This window comes from Phocoena sinus, chromosome 2 (genome assembly GCF_008692025.1).
Source record: "Phocoena sinus isolate mPhoSin1 chromosome 2, mPhoSin1.pri, whole genome shotgun sequence".
NCBI classification, from domain to species: domain Eukaryota; kingdom Metazoa; phylum Chordata; class Mammalia; order Artiodactyla; family Phocoenidae; genus Phocoena; species Phocoena sinus.
This window is the reverse complement of record NC_045764.1, coordinates 103696557-103712060: the sequence shown is the minus strand read 5'-3', so window position 1 is coordinate 103712060 and position 15504 is coordinate 103696557. Positions and strand designations below refer to the sequence as shown.

Here is a 15504-nt window from a genome sequence, read left to right as displayed (position 1 = left end):
GGAGCAACGCCCTTTCCGCCGGAAGCGGGTTTCGGGGCTTCCACGTGCTGTTCCTCCCCTACCTCCGGCCCAGCAGCGGCGGCTGCCCTGCTGCCATGGAGCTCGCCGGCCTGGAACAGATCCTCCGGGAGCTGCTGCTGCCGGACACCGAGCGCATCCGCCGGGTATGGGGCCGGTGGGACCGGGCCAGGGCCAGCGGGGGCGTTGCGGGAACGGCCCAACTCTGACCCCAGGCTCTCCCCAGGCCACCGAGCAACTCCGGACCGCTCTTAGGGACCCCGCCTCCCTGCCCGCGCTCTGCGAACTGCTGGCCTCGGCGGGCGACCCTCAGGTAAGGTTCCTGCCGCTTCCTGCGGAGTTTCCTATAGTACGCCACATGTCAAGCCCCAGCTCCTGCCCTCGGCGACACGGTCAGCACCTTCCTGCCCGGACCCTCACGTGCCTGCTTCCTCGTCCCAGATCCGCCAGTTAGCGGCCGTACTGACCCGCAGACGACTGAGCACCGGCTGGCGACGGCTGGCGGCCGAGCAACGGGAGAGGTGGGTTGGGCCAGGGGTGGGGCGGGCCGGGCTGAGGCGGTTCTTGGGTGCCAAATACTTGCCACCTGTGTTCTAGCATCAAGTCTCTGATCCTGACGGTCCTTCAGAGAGAGACAGAGTAAGTGCCTATCTGCCTCCTCTCAGGGCCCTAACTGACTCTAGGCTGAGAGCTTCTTAGGGTTTCTGCCTTCTTTTTCAGCTCCAGGCTGGCTTTTGGGGGGCAGGGACTTAGGTTTTAGACCAAGGGTGGAGGAACGACTCTCAAGCTGTATTAAAGACGAAAGTTCTTGAGTGTGGGCTGTGATGGTCTGCCAAAGCCCAGTCGGAAAAACAGAACTGAAATTTAGCATGAGTGAGGTCACCCTCACCAGACTGCGCGCCTACTGGGCTGCTAGTGTCCCTCTGAGACATTTTCTGTGTCCCAACTTGGCAGAGGCCCTGTGCGCACACCTGGAGGTTTCTCTCATGGCCACTCTGTGGAGGCAGAGCCATCGTGTACAGGGAAGGGTACTGGAGGGTGATTGGGGGTGGGGAATCTCTCCTGTTTGCAGGCATTCTGTGAGTCTTAGCCTGGCCCAGCTCTCAGCTACCGTTTTTCGAAAAGAAGGCCTGGAGGCCTGGCCTCAGCTCATGCAGCTTCTTCAGCACAGTATCTGCAGCCTCCACGTCCCCGAGAGAGAGGTACTATCACGTGGTTGGTGGGAGGAAGGGACCCAGAGGCTGGATAGACCATGTAAGCTTTTCCTTCTCAACCCCTCTTCCTGGGCAGATGGGGCTTTTGCTGCTAAGTGTGGTGGTGACCTCCCGGCCTGAGGCCTTCCGACCCCACCACCGGGAGCTTCTTCAGCTTCTGAATGAGACCCTTGGTGATGTGGGCTCTCCTGGGCTCCTCTTCTATTCCCTGCGCACTCTGACCACCATGGCCCCTTACCTTGGCACTGATGATGTGGTGAGATGTGGGCCTTCACCTTCCCTGGCTCCCTACCCTCGGGCTTTCGTGTCCTCATCCTTGTGGGATGCAGAGCTACTTAAGATTCTTTCTCTGCTTTTGGTTCTGCCTAACAGTTGAAAGGGGATCCTGTGGGTGACTGTACCTAGGCTCCTCCTATGTGCAGGCTTTGAGGAAGCTGCTAGTTTCTGGGGCTGGAGATAAGGCTGCATCGTGCTTTCTGTGATTTAGCTCATCTTGTGTCCTCCAGCCTCTCGTGCGAATGTTGGTGCCCAAGCTCATCGTGGCTGTGCAGACCCTGATCCTTGTAGACGAGGTGAGGACGTTCGGGTAGGGGCTCTGTTGGAAGGAGGGTGCAGGAGCATTCAGCCTGGTCCACTGAAGAGAGCATAGTAACCCCGTGACTTCTCTGTCTGGCAGGCAAAGGCCTGTGAGGCCTTGGAGGCCCTGGATGAATTGCTGGAGTCAGAGTTGCCCATCATCACCTCCCACCTCTCAGAGGTCCTCACATTCTGCCTGGAGGTGAGCCTGGGGTCGGCACTGTCCCTGTTGCTTGTTCTGCTGGGAGTTTCCTTGCTCGTTTCTGATTCGAGTTGGTCTCTGGGCAGGTGGCTAGAAATGTGGCCCTAGGTGATGCAATACGTGTGCGTATTCTCTGCTGTCTCACTTTCTTGGTCAAAGTCAAGAGCAAGGTGAGTGCCTTCTGACACACATCATCCCATCTCCATTTTCTTCTCCATCTCACTCTTGGAGCTTTTTGTCTATCTGGGGTTATGTAAAGTACCATAGCTAAGATGTTCCAGGCTGGGTCTGGACTCAGCCCAGCTCTTGGCTGGGAGATTGGGAATCTCCTCCTGGACCCCCTGTGGCCTGGAAGGCTGGAATTTCTAATGTGGGTCCATCTTGGGAACAGATTCTCAGGGACACTGTTCCATTCTCCCTTTTAAGGCGTTACTGAAGAATCGCCTCCTACCACCCTTGCTGCACACCCTTTTCCCCATCATGGCTGCCGAGCCCACCCTGGGTCAGCTGGATCCTGAGGATCAGGATTCAGAGGAGGAAGAGCTGGATGTTGGACTGGTGGGGGAAACGCCCACGCACTTTGCCATTCAGGTGGGATGTGGGACGGGCCGGGGGCAGGGGTGTTAGGTCGTTGGGGGAGGTTGGGGGGCAGAGATGGAGTCCAGCAAAGTCTACCTGTCCTTTCCAGGTCGTGGACATGCTGGCACTCTATTTGCCCCCTGAGAAGCTCTGTCCCCTGCTGGTAAGTGTGGTTTTGTCCTTCCAGTGCTCCCACCCCTGGGTTTGCCTAGTCTCCCGAGCCTGAGGATGTTTGGGCCCTGGTAGGTGTGGAAGGCCTGTTGCCGCAGGAACAGGCAGGCTCGTGCTGGGGTTTCAGGAGAGTGCCATCTGCTCTCCTAGATGCCCATGCTGGAAGAGGCTTTGCGGAGCCAGAGCCCATACCAGCGCAAGGCTGGGCTCCTCGTGCTGGCAGTGCTCTCTGATGGAGCCGGGGACCACATCAGGCAGAGGTATTTGTTCCCCTGTCTCGGAGTGAGGGTGGGCCATGGGGAGGAGGACCCACGGCAGTCGTGGTCTCCGCTTGTCCTTTGAGCCTAGTCATCAATAGTGTCTGCTCCCACACTCAAGTGTTCTGGTTTGGAAGATACCCCAGCTGTCAGGGTCAGCGGGTGGTGCTCACCATCTGGTGACAAAAAGCCTTGGTTTTCCCCGGGGAAACAGCAGAATGGCTCAGCCCAGGGATCTCAGTTCCTGCCCCTCAGACTCCACCCTCTTGTCCCGCCCCATCCAGACTGCTGTCCCCACTGCTACAGATCGTGTGCAGGAGCCTGGAGGATCCGTCACAGGTTGTGCGCAATGCTGCGCTCTTTGCCCTGGGCCAGTTCTCGGAGAACCTACAGGTCAGCAAGGCCGATGGGGGCAGCCACTGTTTCAGAGTCCCTACCTGTCCCAGAGACCAGCTTCCTCTCAGCCCCATCCCTCAGGCATCCCTGCTGCCATCAGTACTTAGGTGCGTGCCTTGCAGTTGAGCTGACTCAGGCCGTCTTTCTCCTTCCCCCAGCCCCACATTCGCAGCTATTCCGGGGAGGTGATGCCACTGCTCCTCGCCTACCTGAAGTCCGTGCCTCCTGGGTGCACACGTCACCTAGCCAAGGCCTGCTATGCCCTGGAGAACTTCGTGGAGAACCTAGGTGGCAATGCCCTTTGCGGGTGTGAGGGAGGGGATGGGGCTGTCGCTCTGGCTGAAGGGGGCAGGAGGCGCAGCTCCCCGAACCACTGCCCGCGGTGGGGAGAGGGATGTGGCAGGGCCACGGGGAGGGTCGGCCTGGAGGCAGGTAGGAGACCTGGGTTGGTTGGTAGAGGGGTGCCCTTTCCCACAGGGCCTGAAGTGCAGCACTACCTCACGGAGCTCATGGAGTATATGCTGCAGCCTCTGAGGAACCCCAGCAGCTCCCGGGCCAAGGAGCTGGCTGTGAGCGCCCTGGGGGCCATCGGTGAGTCGGAGGCAGGAGGTGGGAGCATGGGTTCACTCCGGGTGCCTGCGGCAGGTGGTCCCTGCTCACTCTCCAGCTCTGATTCTGCCCTTCCGTGCCACAGCCACGGCTGCCCAGGCGTCCATGCTGCCCTACTTCCCCACCATCATGGAGCACCTGCGGGAATTCCTGTTGACAGGCCATGAGGACCTTCAGCCTGTGCGGATCCAGAGCCTGGGTGAGCGAGGCACTCCTAGGCCGGCTTCCCAGTGCTGGGGAAGGGCCGATGCTCACCTGTCATTCACGAGATCGCCCCGGGGCAGCTGTGCTCGCACCGTACCCAGGAGTAGAAGGGATATCTGGATCCCCCCATCCCCCCGCCCAGCTATCTCTGGTCCCTCAGGCCTTGGCCCTGCACACCTCTGGCCTAGTGCCTCATCCTGGTGCTAACCGAGCCCTTGCCTCTGCAGAGACACTTGGGGTACTGGTGCGAGCAGTAGGGGAGCCCATGAGGCCCCTGGCTGAGGAATGCTGCCAGCTGGGGCTGGGCTTGTGTGACCAGGTAGACGACCCTGACTTGCGGCGCTGCACGTGAGTGAGCCCTCACCCTGCTCCCACCCAGACCCCAGGCCTCTGGTTCTGGACCGTGGGTTCCCCGGGCTCCCCCGTCCTGTCTGGCTACAGCAGGTAGGACTATACAGCTTTCGCCTGTCTCCGCCAGGTACAGCCTGTTTGCAGCCTTATCGGGGCTGATGGGTGAGAGCCTTGCTCCCCACCTGCCACGAATCACCACACTCATGCTGTTGTCATTGCGTTCCACCCAGGGCATTGTGGTGAGCGGACAGGGTGGGCTGGGCCAGGTGGGGACGGCCAGGCCTGGGATGGGATCTCTCTCCTGGGCCCAGCTGAGCCAAAGTCCCTGCTGTGCCTCCCCATTCCAGCCTCAGTGCACTGGAAGCAGCACCTTCCTTCTGTTTGACGACGAGCGCGGTGGGGAGGAAGAGGAGGAGCTTGTGGAGGAGGACTTGGAAGAGGAGGAGGACTCAGAGGTCTCAGGGTGCGGAGGCTGCCGTTCTGGTCTGGGGGATCCTGGCTTGGACAAGGGCCCAGGGCCAGCTCTGCTTCTACTGGTGTCCGATTGCTGCTGCCTCCCCACCTTACTCTAGGTACAGCGTGGAAAATGCCTTCTTCGATGAGAAGGAAGACGCCTGTGCCGCGCTGGGGGAGATCTCTGTGAATGCCAGGTGAGCATCGGCCTCTCCTCGGCACAGGGGACCTCTCCTGGGAGCCCCTTCCCCATGGCGGTGTGTCTGTCCACAGTGTGGCCTTCCTTCCCTACATGGAGACTGTCTTTGAAGAAGTGTTCACACTGCTGGAGGTGAGTGGGGCGGGGGGCGGGGCAGGTGGGGTCTGGGGGCTAGGAGCTGTGACGGCCCTGCATGCAGCGCACACGTCCTGCCCCTCCTCGTGCCGCAGTGCCCTCACCTGAGCGTGCGGAAGGCAGCCCATGAGGCCCTGGGTCAATTTTGCTGTGCGCTGCACAACGCCTGTCAAAGCTGCCCCTCGGAACCCAACACTGCTGGTGAGAAGGCGAGGCCAGCGCCCGGCTGGGGCCTCTGGAAGCAGGGGGTGGGTGGGGAGGGCGCAGGGGCTGACCAAGGCTTCAGCCAATCATGTCCCCAGCTCTGCAGGCCGCCCTGGCCCGGGTGGTGCCATCCTATGTGCGGGCAGTGAACGAGGAGCGGGAGCGCCAGGTGGTGATGGCCGTGCTGGCGGCCCTGACGGTGGTGTTGCGTGGCTCTGGGAGCTTGGCTTTGCAGCCCCCTGGGCGGCTTGCTGAGATCTGCCACGCACTCAAGGGTGTGCTGCAGAGGAAGGTGAGGGGCCGGCCGGCTGCAGGGTGAGGAGGTGGCCCAGCCTTGGGTGGGGCTAGCCGGAGGCTACCAGTCCAGCTTCCCCCTCCTTCCACCCACGGAAGGGAGAAGGGGCAGGAGAGCCCAGACTGAGCTGAGCGCCCTCTTCCTGCAGACAGCTTGTCAGGACGCCGACCAGGAGGAGGATGAGGACCAGGTAAGAGCTACGGGTGCAAACTGGGACCAGGCAGCCCAGTTGGTCTCCACGGGGTGGGGTGGACAGTGTGCTTGGCTTGGCCTGGGGGTACGGGGCTTGCTGAAAGATTGGTAGTGGCTCGGAACAACCAACCCAACTCCCGCTAAGGCAGTGGGTGTTCAAGGAAGGCTTCCTGGGGGTGGGGATTCGGGGAAGGCTTGGATTGATAGTGGGAGTAGGAGGACCAGGAGGGAAAGCTGGGCTGCAAACAAACCCAGCCTGGAAGGGGCCAGACCCGTCAACCAAGGGCAGCCCTCAGGGAGACCACCTGCAGCCGTGGAGGAGTGCGGTGGGAGGCGCCCCCAGTTTCTGACCTGGCCCTGCAGGCTGAATACGACGCCATGTTGCTGGAGCATGCTGGTGAGGCCATCCCTGCCCTGGCCGCTGCGGCCGGGGGAGATGCCTTTGCCCCCTTCTTTGCCGGCTTCCTGCCATTACTGCTCTGCAAGACGGTGAGTGCTCTGTCCTCTGGCTTCGAGCCCCGTTCCGCCTGTGCCCCGTGCTCAGTTCCCCACTTGGTCCCAGTCCCAGGCTGACTCGCACTCCTCACCCCACCAGAAACAGGGCTGCACAGTGGCAGAGAAGTCCTTTGCGGTGGGGACGCTGGCGGAGTCCATTCAGGGCCTGGGTGCCGCCTCGGCCCAGTTTGTGTCCCGGCTGCTCCCCGTGCTGTTGAGCACTGCCCGGGAGGCGGACCCCGAGGTGCGGAGCAATGCCGTCTTTGGGCTGGGCGTGCTGGCGGAGCACGGGGGTCGCCCTGCCCAGGAGTATCCTCGGCTTGCAGGAGGGGGCCCAGATGGGGTTGGGAGGGTGTCCCCTGGGGTTCGGGATGGGAGCAGTCTCCCCGTGTGCCTGTTCCTTGACTGTGGACCAGACACTTCCCCAAGCTGCTGGGGCTCCTGCTGCCCCTCCTGGCGAGGGAGCGCCATGATCGTGTCCATGACAACGTCTGTGGGGCACTCGCCCGCCTGCTGATGGCCAGTCCCACGAGGAAACCAGAGCCCCAGGTGAGGGGTGGGGGCGTCAGGCAGGGCCAGGGAGCTGAGGAGGGTGCAGGGCAGGAGGCCAGAGTCTTCTGTGTGTCCAGGTGCTGGCTGCCCTGCTGCACGCCCTGCCACTGAAGGAGGATTTGGAGGAGTGGGTCACCTTAGGGCACCTCTTCAGCTTCCTGTACCAGAGCAGCCCTGACCAGGTAACCGCGATGGTGGGGCCCTTAGAGGGGGCTTGATGCTCCAGTCTCATTGACAGGCAGGGTTGGCATCAGTTTAAGCTGCTCTTCTCGGCTTTCCTGTTGCTGTCCAAGGATTGGCAGCCAAGGCCTTTAAGCGGGGAGGAGGGGCTTCCTCTCACCGTTAAGCATTTTTCCTCAGGGAGGTTTCATTTCCACCCTCTGGTCTGAGCCAGAAGTCGCAGCTTTCCTAGGCTGATTTCCTAGAGCAGGCTCTTTGAGACTGTGCTCCGTGGAGCCTGGGCCCTTTGGGCCACCCCACCATCCTTTCCAGTCAGAGCAGCTCTGCTTTCTGAATGAGATTTGTCTGCAGCAAGTGGCTAGCTTTGGGAGCGCTTGTCCCAGTGCTCTTGTGTCCATCACCTTTGTCTTGCATCTTCGCAGACTACTGTGGGTGGAGCTCGTGAGTGTCTGGGCTGCTTTTGGTCTTTAGGCCGTGATTTCAAATACCTCTGGTCACAGTCTCATGCTCTCCGAAAATCAAACAAACAGAACACATCACTACCGCCCTGTTTCAGGGTTCTTCCCATGCTTCACGGTTGTTAGAGCAATGCTGCTTAACAGCCCAGGTGGGAGACTGCCTCTCCGGGGCTCCTACCACCCACCCCAGTGCTGGGGCCCAGGGGCGCTTCTGCCCGAGTCAGCCCTTCTTTCCCCACAGGTTGTAGGTGTGGCTCCAGAGCTCCTGCGCGTTTGCAGCCTCATCCTGGCCGAGAACAAGGTCCCACCAGGTGACGGTGGCGGTTGTGGGCAGGGCTGGGGGGAGGTGGGGAGCAGCAGGGCTCAGGGGGCCTGGGGCAGCTCAGGGGGCCTGGGGCAGCCCTCCCCAGACTCCTCCCCCTTCACTCTCCACCCAGACACCAAGGCGTCGCTGCTGCTGCTGCTCACGTTCTTGGCCAGACAGCACGCTGACAGCTTCCGTTCAGCACTGGGCTCCCTGCCTGGCGACAAGGCCCAGGAGCTCCAGGCCATCCTGGGCCTCACCTAGACTGCGGGCTGCGGCTGGGCCGGAGAGAGCAGAGCCTGCCCACGCCTGAGACCAGCTCTCTGCCCAGTTGCAGCTCACGCCTTACCAAAGATTCTGGGCCTGGGCCTCACACCGACTTGGAGTCTCCGCCCTACTTGCTGCCTTACCGGGGTGTCCGCTAGGGCTGGGCCTGTCGTGCTGGGACAATACAGACGGAGTCCTGACACCATCTTGTGATAAAGGCAGTTTATTTTCTTGAACAGTAGTGCTGGGAGCAGGAAGGATAGAGATCCGTGTTCAGAAGTGAGGCAGGACACTGTTTACCATAGCTGGTTCCCTGGCAGCTTTGTAAATTGGCTCTAACCGCAGTGGAATCGGGGCCCTGGCTGGATCAGGAGGCGCCCATATGGCTCCTCTTGTTTCACACAAAGGATCTGCTGTGCAGCAAGCACTGGTCAAGAGGGGAGGAGAGGGCTGGTCAGAGGAGAGGGTCCCTACAGCAGCCGCTGGCCTGTGTGTCCACTCCCCACCCCCCACACAGGCACACACATTCCTCACTCACCCAGGAGCAGGTAGAAGACCCGGGCGGCCACCTTACGGGGACTGAGAGGTGGCACCAGGCTGCTGAAGTCAGGCTCCCTCTTGGCCTGCAGCTCCCGTGCCACTGCCCTGTGGGGGTCAAGGACTGTGAGCTGAGGCTGCGGCCCAGGCCACCCACGGAGGCGTGCCCTTCCTGGTACCTGTGCACAGCCTCCAGCGAGAGCGGCTCAGGCTCTGGGGGCAGCTCCACAGGCATCTCCACAGGCACCTCAGGGAGCTCAGGCACCACGGGCAACGCAGGGGCTTCTGGCTCCTCAGCCCAGGCCCTAGGAGAACACGGGAGTTGGGTGGAGCAGGGAAGGTGGCAGCTGTGACAGTGACGAGGGGCACAGCCATCCTAGCTGGGGCTGCCGCTTACCACCGTTCTTCCGGGGGGACGAGGCTGATGCGGGTCTTCTCCTCCTCGGCCGCTTCTAGGGAGATCTCTGTCGGGGGAGGGGAAGGTCCTGAGTGGGTGTGTTTGCATCTGAGCAGCTGGGATTTGGGGGCCACTTGGTCCACCTGGGTGCCAGAGCTGGCACTGACTTGTTAAAAGTACCCAGGGGGTGGGGGGAGGGGACTGAAGTGACTCAGTCTGTGCTTCCTTCTGTTAAGTGGAGCACCAGTTTCCTGGGACAGTGGTCAGGGTGGTGGTCTCCACCGTCCCTTTTCCAGATGCTTACCTGAAGGCAGCATGAGGGGCCCACTGGGCTCCAGGGCCTCCCTCAGGACCTGGGGATGAGAGGAGGAGAACTAAGACCCCAAGCCATCACAGCAGCACCGGGGGCAGGGGTGAAGCAGCTCTAGCCCTGAACCAGCCTGGCTGGGACCTGGTGCCCGTGGCTCACATGGGCAGAAAAAAGCAGGCTGTTGGAGCTCAGGCAAAGCAGGAAGGAGTGAGGGTGCCGTTACCTCGATATCGCTTGGAGTTTCAGCCTTTCTCCTTTCCTCCTCAGCTGCCGCCTCCCTCTCAGCTTCCTCTTCCTCAGGCTCCAGGGGCGGCCTTCTCCTGAGTGCTAGCGGGAGTGGCTGGGCACAGTGGGTCCAGAAAGCCAGCAGTTCTTGGGGTAGCCGGCCAGCTGACGACGGGGCAGCAGGGAGAGGGTTTGAGGCGTGAGGAACACCAGGAGTGAGGGACAGGGGTTCAGAGGATCCCACACACCAGCTCCCACCATTCCTCACAGTGAGTCGGGGTTCGGAACAGCTCTGCAGGGCTCGTGATCATCCTCTCAGGAGGCTGCACCATTGGCTGTGTGGTGGGAAAGGCCAGAAGGCTGGTTAGGAAGGAGCCACTGCTCCTTACCCACCTGCAGTGCCTTGTTCCAGGGCCTCTGGCCTTCTAGCTCTTTCAGGCTCATTCTCTGCTCGTTGCTAAAAGGACTTTCAACTGATGCCCTTGGATGTGCTAGACGGGGTAGTGAAGTGGTATGTGGGCAAACCCCCAACATGTGCACTTCGGGGACTGTTCTCGTGCCCCCCCCCCCCCCCCGGGGAGTTTAGGAGACCCAGCGTGCACCTGCTTCCCTCCATCCCTCCAGAGCCTGGGCTGTACTCACACACTCCCGGCAGTGGGCTCTGGTTTGCATTTGTTCCAGGAATTCCTTCCGGGGTATCTGGGTCTCCCGGTCCCAGAATAATAAGCGGCGGCGGCGGCGGGCAGGTGGTCTGGGAGGTGGGGAGACTGGGGGCCTCCTCCGCTGAGGGGGGAGGGGAGGTGGGAGCAAGGCTACCCGTTACTCCTTTCCCTGTGGTCCTCGTGGACTGCAGACATGCCCCAACCTGCCGTCCCTCGCGGTGCCCTGGGAGAGGGTGCAGCTCCCACCCTGTATGGGGTGCCCATCCCGATAAAATGGGGTGGCACCTTTTACTAATTTGCTCAAAGGCCTGTGGAAGCTAGCAGTGGCCTTTGGCTTGGGGAAACTGAAAATGGGTGAGCAGTTCTGGCAGAGGAGGGCGAAAAGGAGGCGGCTTGGAGGAGCATTACTCACCTCTGGGCTGAGTGGGGCTGGCAGACGCAGCTCCAGCGGGGGGGTTACCTCTGCAAAAACACTCGAGGTCCCAGCTCTGCCCCACACCCTTTGTCCTCAAAGCCACCCAGGCGAGATGCTAGAGAGTCCTCCCTTCAGCAAGTTAGAATACGGGGCCACTGTCTGCAGCAGCTGTACAGGGACCCCCGGGAAGGACCCTGGCATGGCAGGTACTCACCAGGAAGTAGGGCCTCGGGCTCCCAGCCTGGTGGCTTCAGCTCCTCGGGGGCCAGGACCCGACCCGGAAGTGGCTCTACAGCCTCCTCCACCCTGAGGGGAAATGGGCAAGAGAATGAAGATACCCTCCCAGCAATGACCCCTACCTGGCCCAGGGGTTCCTGCCCTTACTCTGCAAGAGCTAGAGGTGAGGGCGGGGGGATTGTGATCTCCCTCTCTGGGGCCCGGAGCTCCTCTTCGTACTCTGTGAAGAGAAGGTCAGGGCTCAGAACACAGAAGAGATGGGAACACTGCCCAGCCCAGACTGCCCGTGCCGGAGGCCTGACCATCCAGCACCGGGCGGGCCCTACGCGGCCACGTGGACCTGCCTAGCCGACGTTCCTCTAACAAGATGGCTTCCTCCTCCTCTGCGATCAGCAGGTCCAAGTCTCGGCGGCTGATCTCTGGGAGGTCCCGTTCACCCTGTCAGGAGAGGGAGAACCAAGGTGAGGGGACTCAATTCCATTTCTGTCTGAGAGACATGCCACAGGGCTGGGCCAGACCGAGGAAGCCCGTGGGGGCTCCAGCACTGGGGGCAGTGGTGGGGAAACGGAGGTGGAGAAGGCAGGACTCTGGGGGCAGAAGGAAGCAGATGCAGGGGGGACTGGGCCAGCAGAAGCAGGACTCGGGCCTCAGGCTCCGTGTGCAGGGGGTCAGCTCACCTCAATCTTTAGCATACGTATGGGCTCCACCTCCAGGAGCGTGATGGCCTCGGGAGACGGTGCAGTGACCAGAATCCTTTCTGGAGGGGAGGGAAGTCACACCAGCCCGGTGTTCCTTTCCAAGTCCCCCCACCCATGTGATAAGGCAAAAGCATGGACTCTGGAGTCAAGTCCACCTGGGTTCTAGTCAGGCCCCGGCCAGTCACTGGCAAGCTGACCCAGGACACATCGCTTAACCGCTATGGGCTTCACTTTCCTCATCTGTAAACTGGGGATAATAATTCTGACCTCATAGGACTCTTGTGTAACGAGACTATGACATAGGACTCTTGTGTAACGACACTATACACATACAGTGCCCCTCACAGGGCCTCGCTCCTGAAAGAAGCTCAAAGACAGTGATTTCTTCAGCTCTTAGACGTTCCTCTACCTCTCACCAAAGAGAAGGCTCTCTCTGCTCACCTGGCTCTATAGGAACTTCAGGAGGGATCTCTTCAAGAACTCTCTCTGGGATCACAGCCTCTAGGAGGTGTTGAATCTTTGGGGAGGGATTGGGGACAAAAGATAGGGTTCAGCTTCAGCGCCCTGCTTCCCCACTTTCACAACCTTATTCAGACAATGGACTGGACAGTGGTAGCCCTTTAAGCCTAATTCTGTGGCACTGACAGCAGCATGCAGTGAACCCACTCACCATCCGGTTTCCTTTCCTCCCGTTCCCGCCCCCACCCAATCACCTAGACTGTGTTCATTTGTCTGTGAAAGAAGTACTGCAGCCTTATGTCAAGTGTTGGGGACAGCGGGAACAGAAAAGATTCTTGATCTTAAGGACTATATGGTCTAGTGGGGAGACGAGTTTGTATACGACCCCAGCAAGAGCCAGCCGAAGGATGCTGTACACCTGAAACTAGCACAACACTGTAAATCAACTACACTTCAATAAAAGTTGTTTGTTTTGAAAAAAAAATTTAATTTAAAAAGAAAGAGTCAACACAAAGGATAAACAAGGCCCTAGTGATGTGCTGAGTTCTAGAACATTTGGTTCTGGCCGGGAGTCGTATAAAGACTTGATAGAAAAGTGTAGAAATTGAGCGATGTCTGTAAGAGAACGGGGGGTGACCATTATGGCCTAGGGAAACAGCAAAAGTAAAGAAGTAAATGTGGCATCTTTGGGGCATAGGTGCCAGGCTGGTGTCTGGGAGCCAAAGATGCCCAGGGGATGTGCTGAGAGATGTCTAGGGATGGCTACCTCTGGACCAGGGTATGGAGAGCCTTAAATGCTAGTATTCTGTTGGCAGTGGGGAGCCACTGGAGGTGTCTTTTTTTTTTTTTTTTTTTTTTTTTTTTGCGGTACGCGGGCCTCTCACTGTTGTGGCCTCTCTCGTTGCGGAGCACAGGCTCCAGATGGGCAGGCTCAGCAGCCATGGCTCACGGGCCCAGCCGCTCCGCGGCACATGGGATCTTCCCGGACCGGGGCACGAACCCGTGTCCCCTGCATCGGCAGGCAGACTCTCAACCACTGCGCCACCAGAGAAGCCCTAGAGGTGTCTTTGAAGGAAGGAAGTAACACTGTCTAAGCTGTAGGGGTGTTAGGAATGGATGGACAAGGACATGGGAAACCCAGTGCCGAGGGACACTGAGGGCGTGGACTGTGGGCTTGGCTCTTGGAATGGTGTGGAGACAAGAGCTGCCTCTAGGTTGGTCCTGAATAGGTAAGTGCAGCAGACTTGCCTGGATGGGTCCACCATGGCAATTGCACTGCAATGACTTCTGTGGGGCAGAGCTGTAGCAGGCTCCCCATCCCACCCCCACCCAAGTGTCAGACTGGCAACTCATCAGTCTGAGGTGTCCAGGAGGAATGAGACCTACCTGAGGGATTTTGAAGGGACTGGGCAGTATGGGTTCCACAGACATCATCCCAAAAAAGGGGTCTGGAGCATCTTCCAGAGTCTCCATCCTGACCAGGTGATTAGGCAGCAGCAGGCTGGGTCTGAGGGAGAATGGGGGCTGTCAAGAACTGAGGCCAAGCAGGGAGGTTCCCTTCCAAAGACTGGGCGGTCCCAGTCCCAGGGACACACTCACAGGTCAGTCTCCACCATATCAATGCGGATCCGCAGCTGGGCCCGGTGCAGGCGCTCCAGGATGTGCTGGATGTCCTCTGCGGGCAGAGAGGACAAGATAGGGTGCCAGCCCATGGGAGGACCGCTCAGCTCTGCCCCACCTCAGAGCCTTCTAGCCTTACCTACAAGGTACTGACATTGTTGAGAGTAGACCCGAATGACGCCGATCTGGAGCTGGGCTGAGAGATAAAGGGAGAAGCGGGGCCGCGGCAGGCCTGGCAGCGGGGGCTGCACTCGTACCAGCACGTAATTGAGGATTTCCTCGCTGGGGGAACGATGCACCCTGATCACCGCTGCGCCAAAGACCAGCTCCACAGCCCAGCGTAATCCATCCCCTAACCCACAATGGCCCCAGGCCCCTCTTTTCTTTTCTGGGCCTTACCAGGTCTTCACCACGTTCACCTTCAGGTATTCACGCTTCACCAACCGGGTGCCGCGCGTTGCCGCCAGCCTGGAAGAAGGACGAGGAGTGAGGATGGAGGAGAAGCCCTCAGGCTGGGATCCCTGGGCGCCCCTCCCGGTGCGCCCACCCTGGCTCAGCCCTCCCTTACCAGATGGTGGCGAAGCAGCCCGTGTGGCGCTGAAGCACGCTGGGATAGTAGAACATGGTCCCTCCGGAGTTGCACCCTCGTCTACACCACTCTTCCGTTCGGATCTCAGTCCGAATTCTTCAGGGCCCAGGATTTCCCAACACCCGTCGGAGAGAAGGATGTGGACAAGCGGCGCAGCAAGTGCACCCAGAATGCCAAATAAACGAACCGATAAACGATGGGTGGATAAACGATTAGGGGGATAAGTAAATGGAGACGCACACTGGATACACAGGAGCAGGGACACTCTCTCCGTCCGCCCTGAGCCGGTTCGCACGCTGCGTGGGTGCTTCGTACTTACTGGAGCCTCGCGGGTTGGGTTCCAGATTGGAGATGCACAGCTCCGCGACGGGAAGCCCGAGCTGCGACCCAGACCAGGTCCGGAGGGAGAACGGGTGTCCTCCGCAGAGAAGCCGGTCTCTCGGCCTTTGCACAGCTTCGGCCCCTGCCCGGTCCCGCGGCTGCAGGGCTAGATCCCGCCGCAGGGAGCGCGTGCTCTGGTGCTCCGCGCCCCTCCTCATTAGATGGCGGCGGCCCCCAAAGCAGCCAATGGGGAACAGGGTCAGCTTGGGGGCACTGGCTGCAGGGCGCCAAGTAGGCTGCCTGGTTGGAGACCACAGGGGGCTCCCGAGGCAGGCAGCGAACCAATGGGAAGAACCCTGCACGCGAGGGAGTGGGGAGTGGGGGGTGGGGGGTGGGGGGCGGGGGGGGGGCATTGTGAGGTGTCCCGACCAATGGGCTCTCGTCCTCGCCTGGGCAACAGGGGTTCCTCAGAGGTGCTTCTCTGCGGACCAATGAGCGGGGAGCAGACCCCAGCCTCGCCTGCAGCGAGCCTGGTAACAAGGGTGCTTCAACTACCGGGGAGGTTGCAGCATGCCAAGGGCAACCGCTACGCCCTGTTTGGGGCGCCTGACCTGCGGTTAGACCTTGCCTTTTCCCCCAAATCCCACCGAGTAGCAATTGGTTGGTCCGCCTTTGTTCCCAGCCTAGGGCCTATGGTGAGCTAGGGAGGTAGAAACACGTATG

General features: G+C 60.4%; 2 protein-coding genes across 7 annotated transcripts; one reads left to right on the top strand and one right to left on the bottom strand.

Annotated features, from left to right (window-relative positions):
- The first annotated feature begins 23 nt into the window (after nucleotides 1–23).
- On the top strand, nucleotides 24–8516 carry IPO4 (importin 4). Of its 3 annotated transcripts, none has more exons than XM_032621642.1 (30): nucleotides 24–164; nucleotides 245–331; nucleotides 460–539; nucleotides 616–657; nucleotides 1091–1220; nucleotides 1309–1488; nucleotides 1739–1804; nucleotides 1909–2010; nucleotides 2097–2180; nucleotides 2437–2601; nucleotides 2699–2752; nucleotides 2911–3020; nucleotides 3302–3410; nucleotides 3572–3701; nucleotides 3891–4004; nucleotides 4108–4221; nucleotides 4454–4574; nucleotides 4705–4816; nucleotides 4925–5040; nucleotides 5150–5227; nucleotides 5304–5361; nucleotides 5460–5565; nucleotides 5667–5860; nucleotides 6012–6053; nucleotides 6419–6544; nucleotides 6651–6859; nucleotides 6967–7099; nucleotides 7180–7284; nucleotides 7982–8051; nucleotides 8178–8516. In XM_032621642.1, exons 1-30 carry the CDS (start codon nucleotides 96–98, stop codon nucleotides 8306–8308), a joined length of 3237 nt encoding a protein of 1078 aa, XP_032477533.1. In that variant the 5' UTR covers nucleotides 24–95; the 3' UTR covers nucleotides 8309–8516. The 3 variants fall into 3 exon arrangements, with proteins under 3 accessions (XP_032477533.1, XP_032477532.1, XP_032477531.1); XM_032621641.1 differs by having other exon boundaries at nucleotides 30–164; nucleotides 7982–8041; XM_032621640.1 differs by having other exon boundaries at nucleotides 30–164; nucleotides 7982–8516.
- A 2-nt stretch (nucleotides 8517–8518) lies between these two features.
- On the bottom strand, nucleotides 8519–15470 carry REC8 (REC8 meiotic recombination protein). Of its 4 annotated transcripts, none has more exons than XM_032621651.1 (20): nucleotides 14780–15470; nucleotides 14440–14556; nucleotides 14271–14339; nucleotides 14011–14153; nucleotides 13851–13926; nucleotides 13638–13758; nucleotides 12234–12309; nucleotides 11772–11851; nucleotides 11439–11532; nucleotides 11242–11314; nucleotides 11072–11163; nucleotides 10855–10904; nucleotides 10423–10563; nucleotides 10049–10115; nucleotides 9779–9945; nucleotides 9550–9598; nucleotides 9246–9312; nucleotides 9028–9153; nucleotides 8850–8956; nucleotides 8519–8738 (listed from the first exon to the last, which is right to left on the bottom strand). In XM_032621651.1, the coding sequence occupies exons 2-20, from the start codon at nucleotides 14493–14495 to the stop codon at nucleotides 8647–8649; spliced, it is 1746 nt and encodes a 581-aa protein (XP_032477542.1). In that variant the 5' UTR covers nucleotides 14496–14556; nucleotides 14780–15470; the 3' UTR covers nucleotides 8519–8646. The 4 variants fall into 4 exon arrangements, with proteins under 4 accessions (XP_032477542.1, XP_032477545.1, XP_032477546.1 ...); XM_032621652.1 differs by having other exon boundaries at nucleotides 8520–8738; nucleotides 14440–14582; XM_032621654.1 differs by lacking the exons at nucleotides 14271–14339; nucleotides 14440–14556; nucleotides 14780–15470 and having other exon boundaries at nucleotides 14015–14153.
- Between the last annotated feature and the right edge of the window lie 34 nt (nucleotides 15471–15504).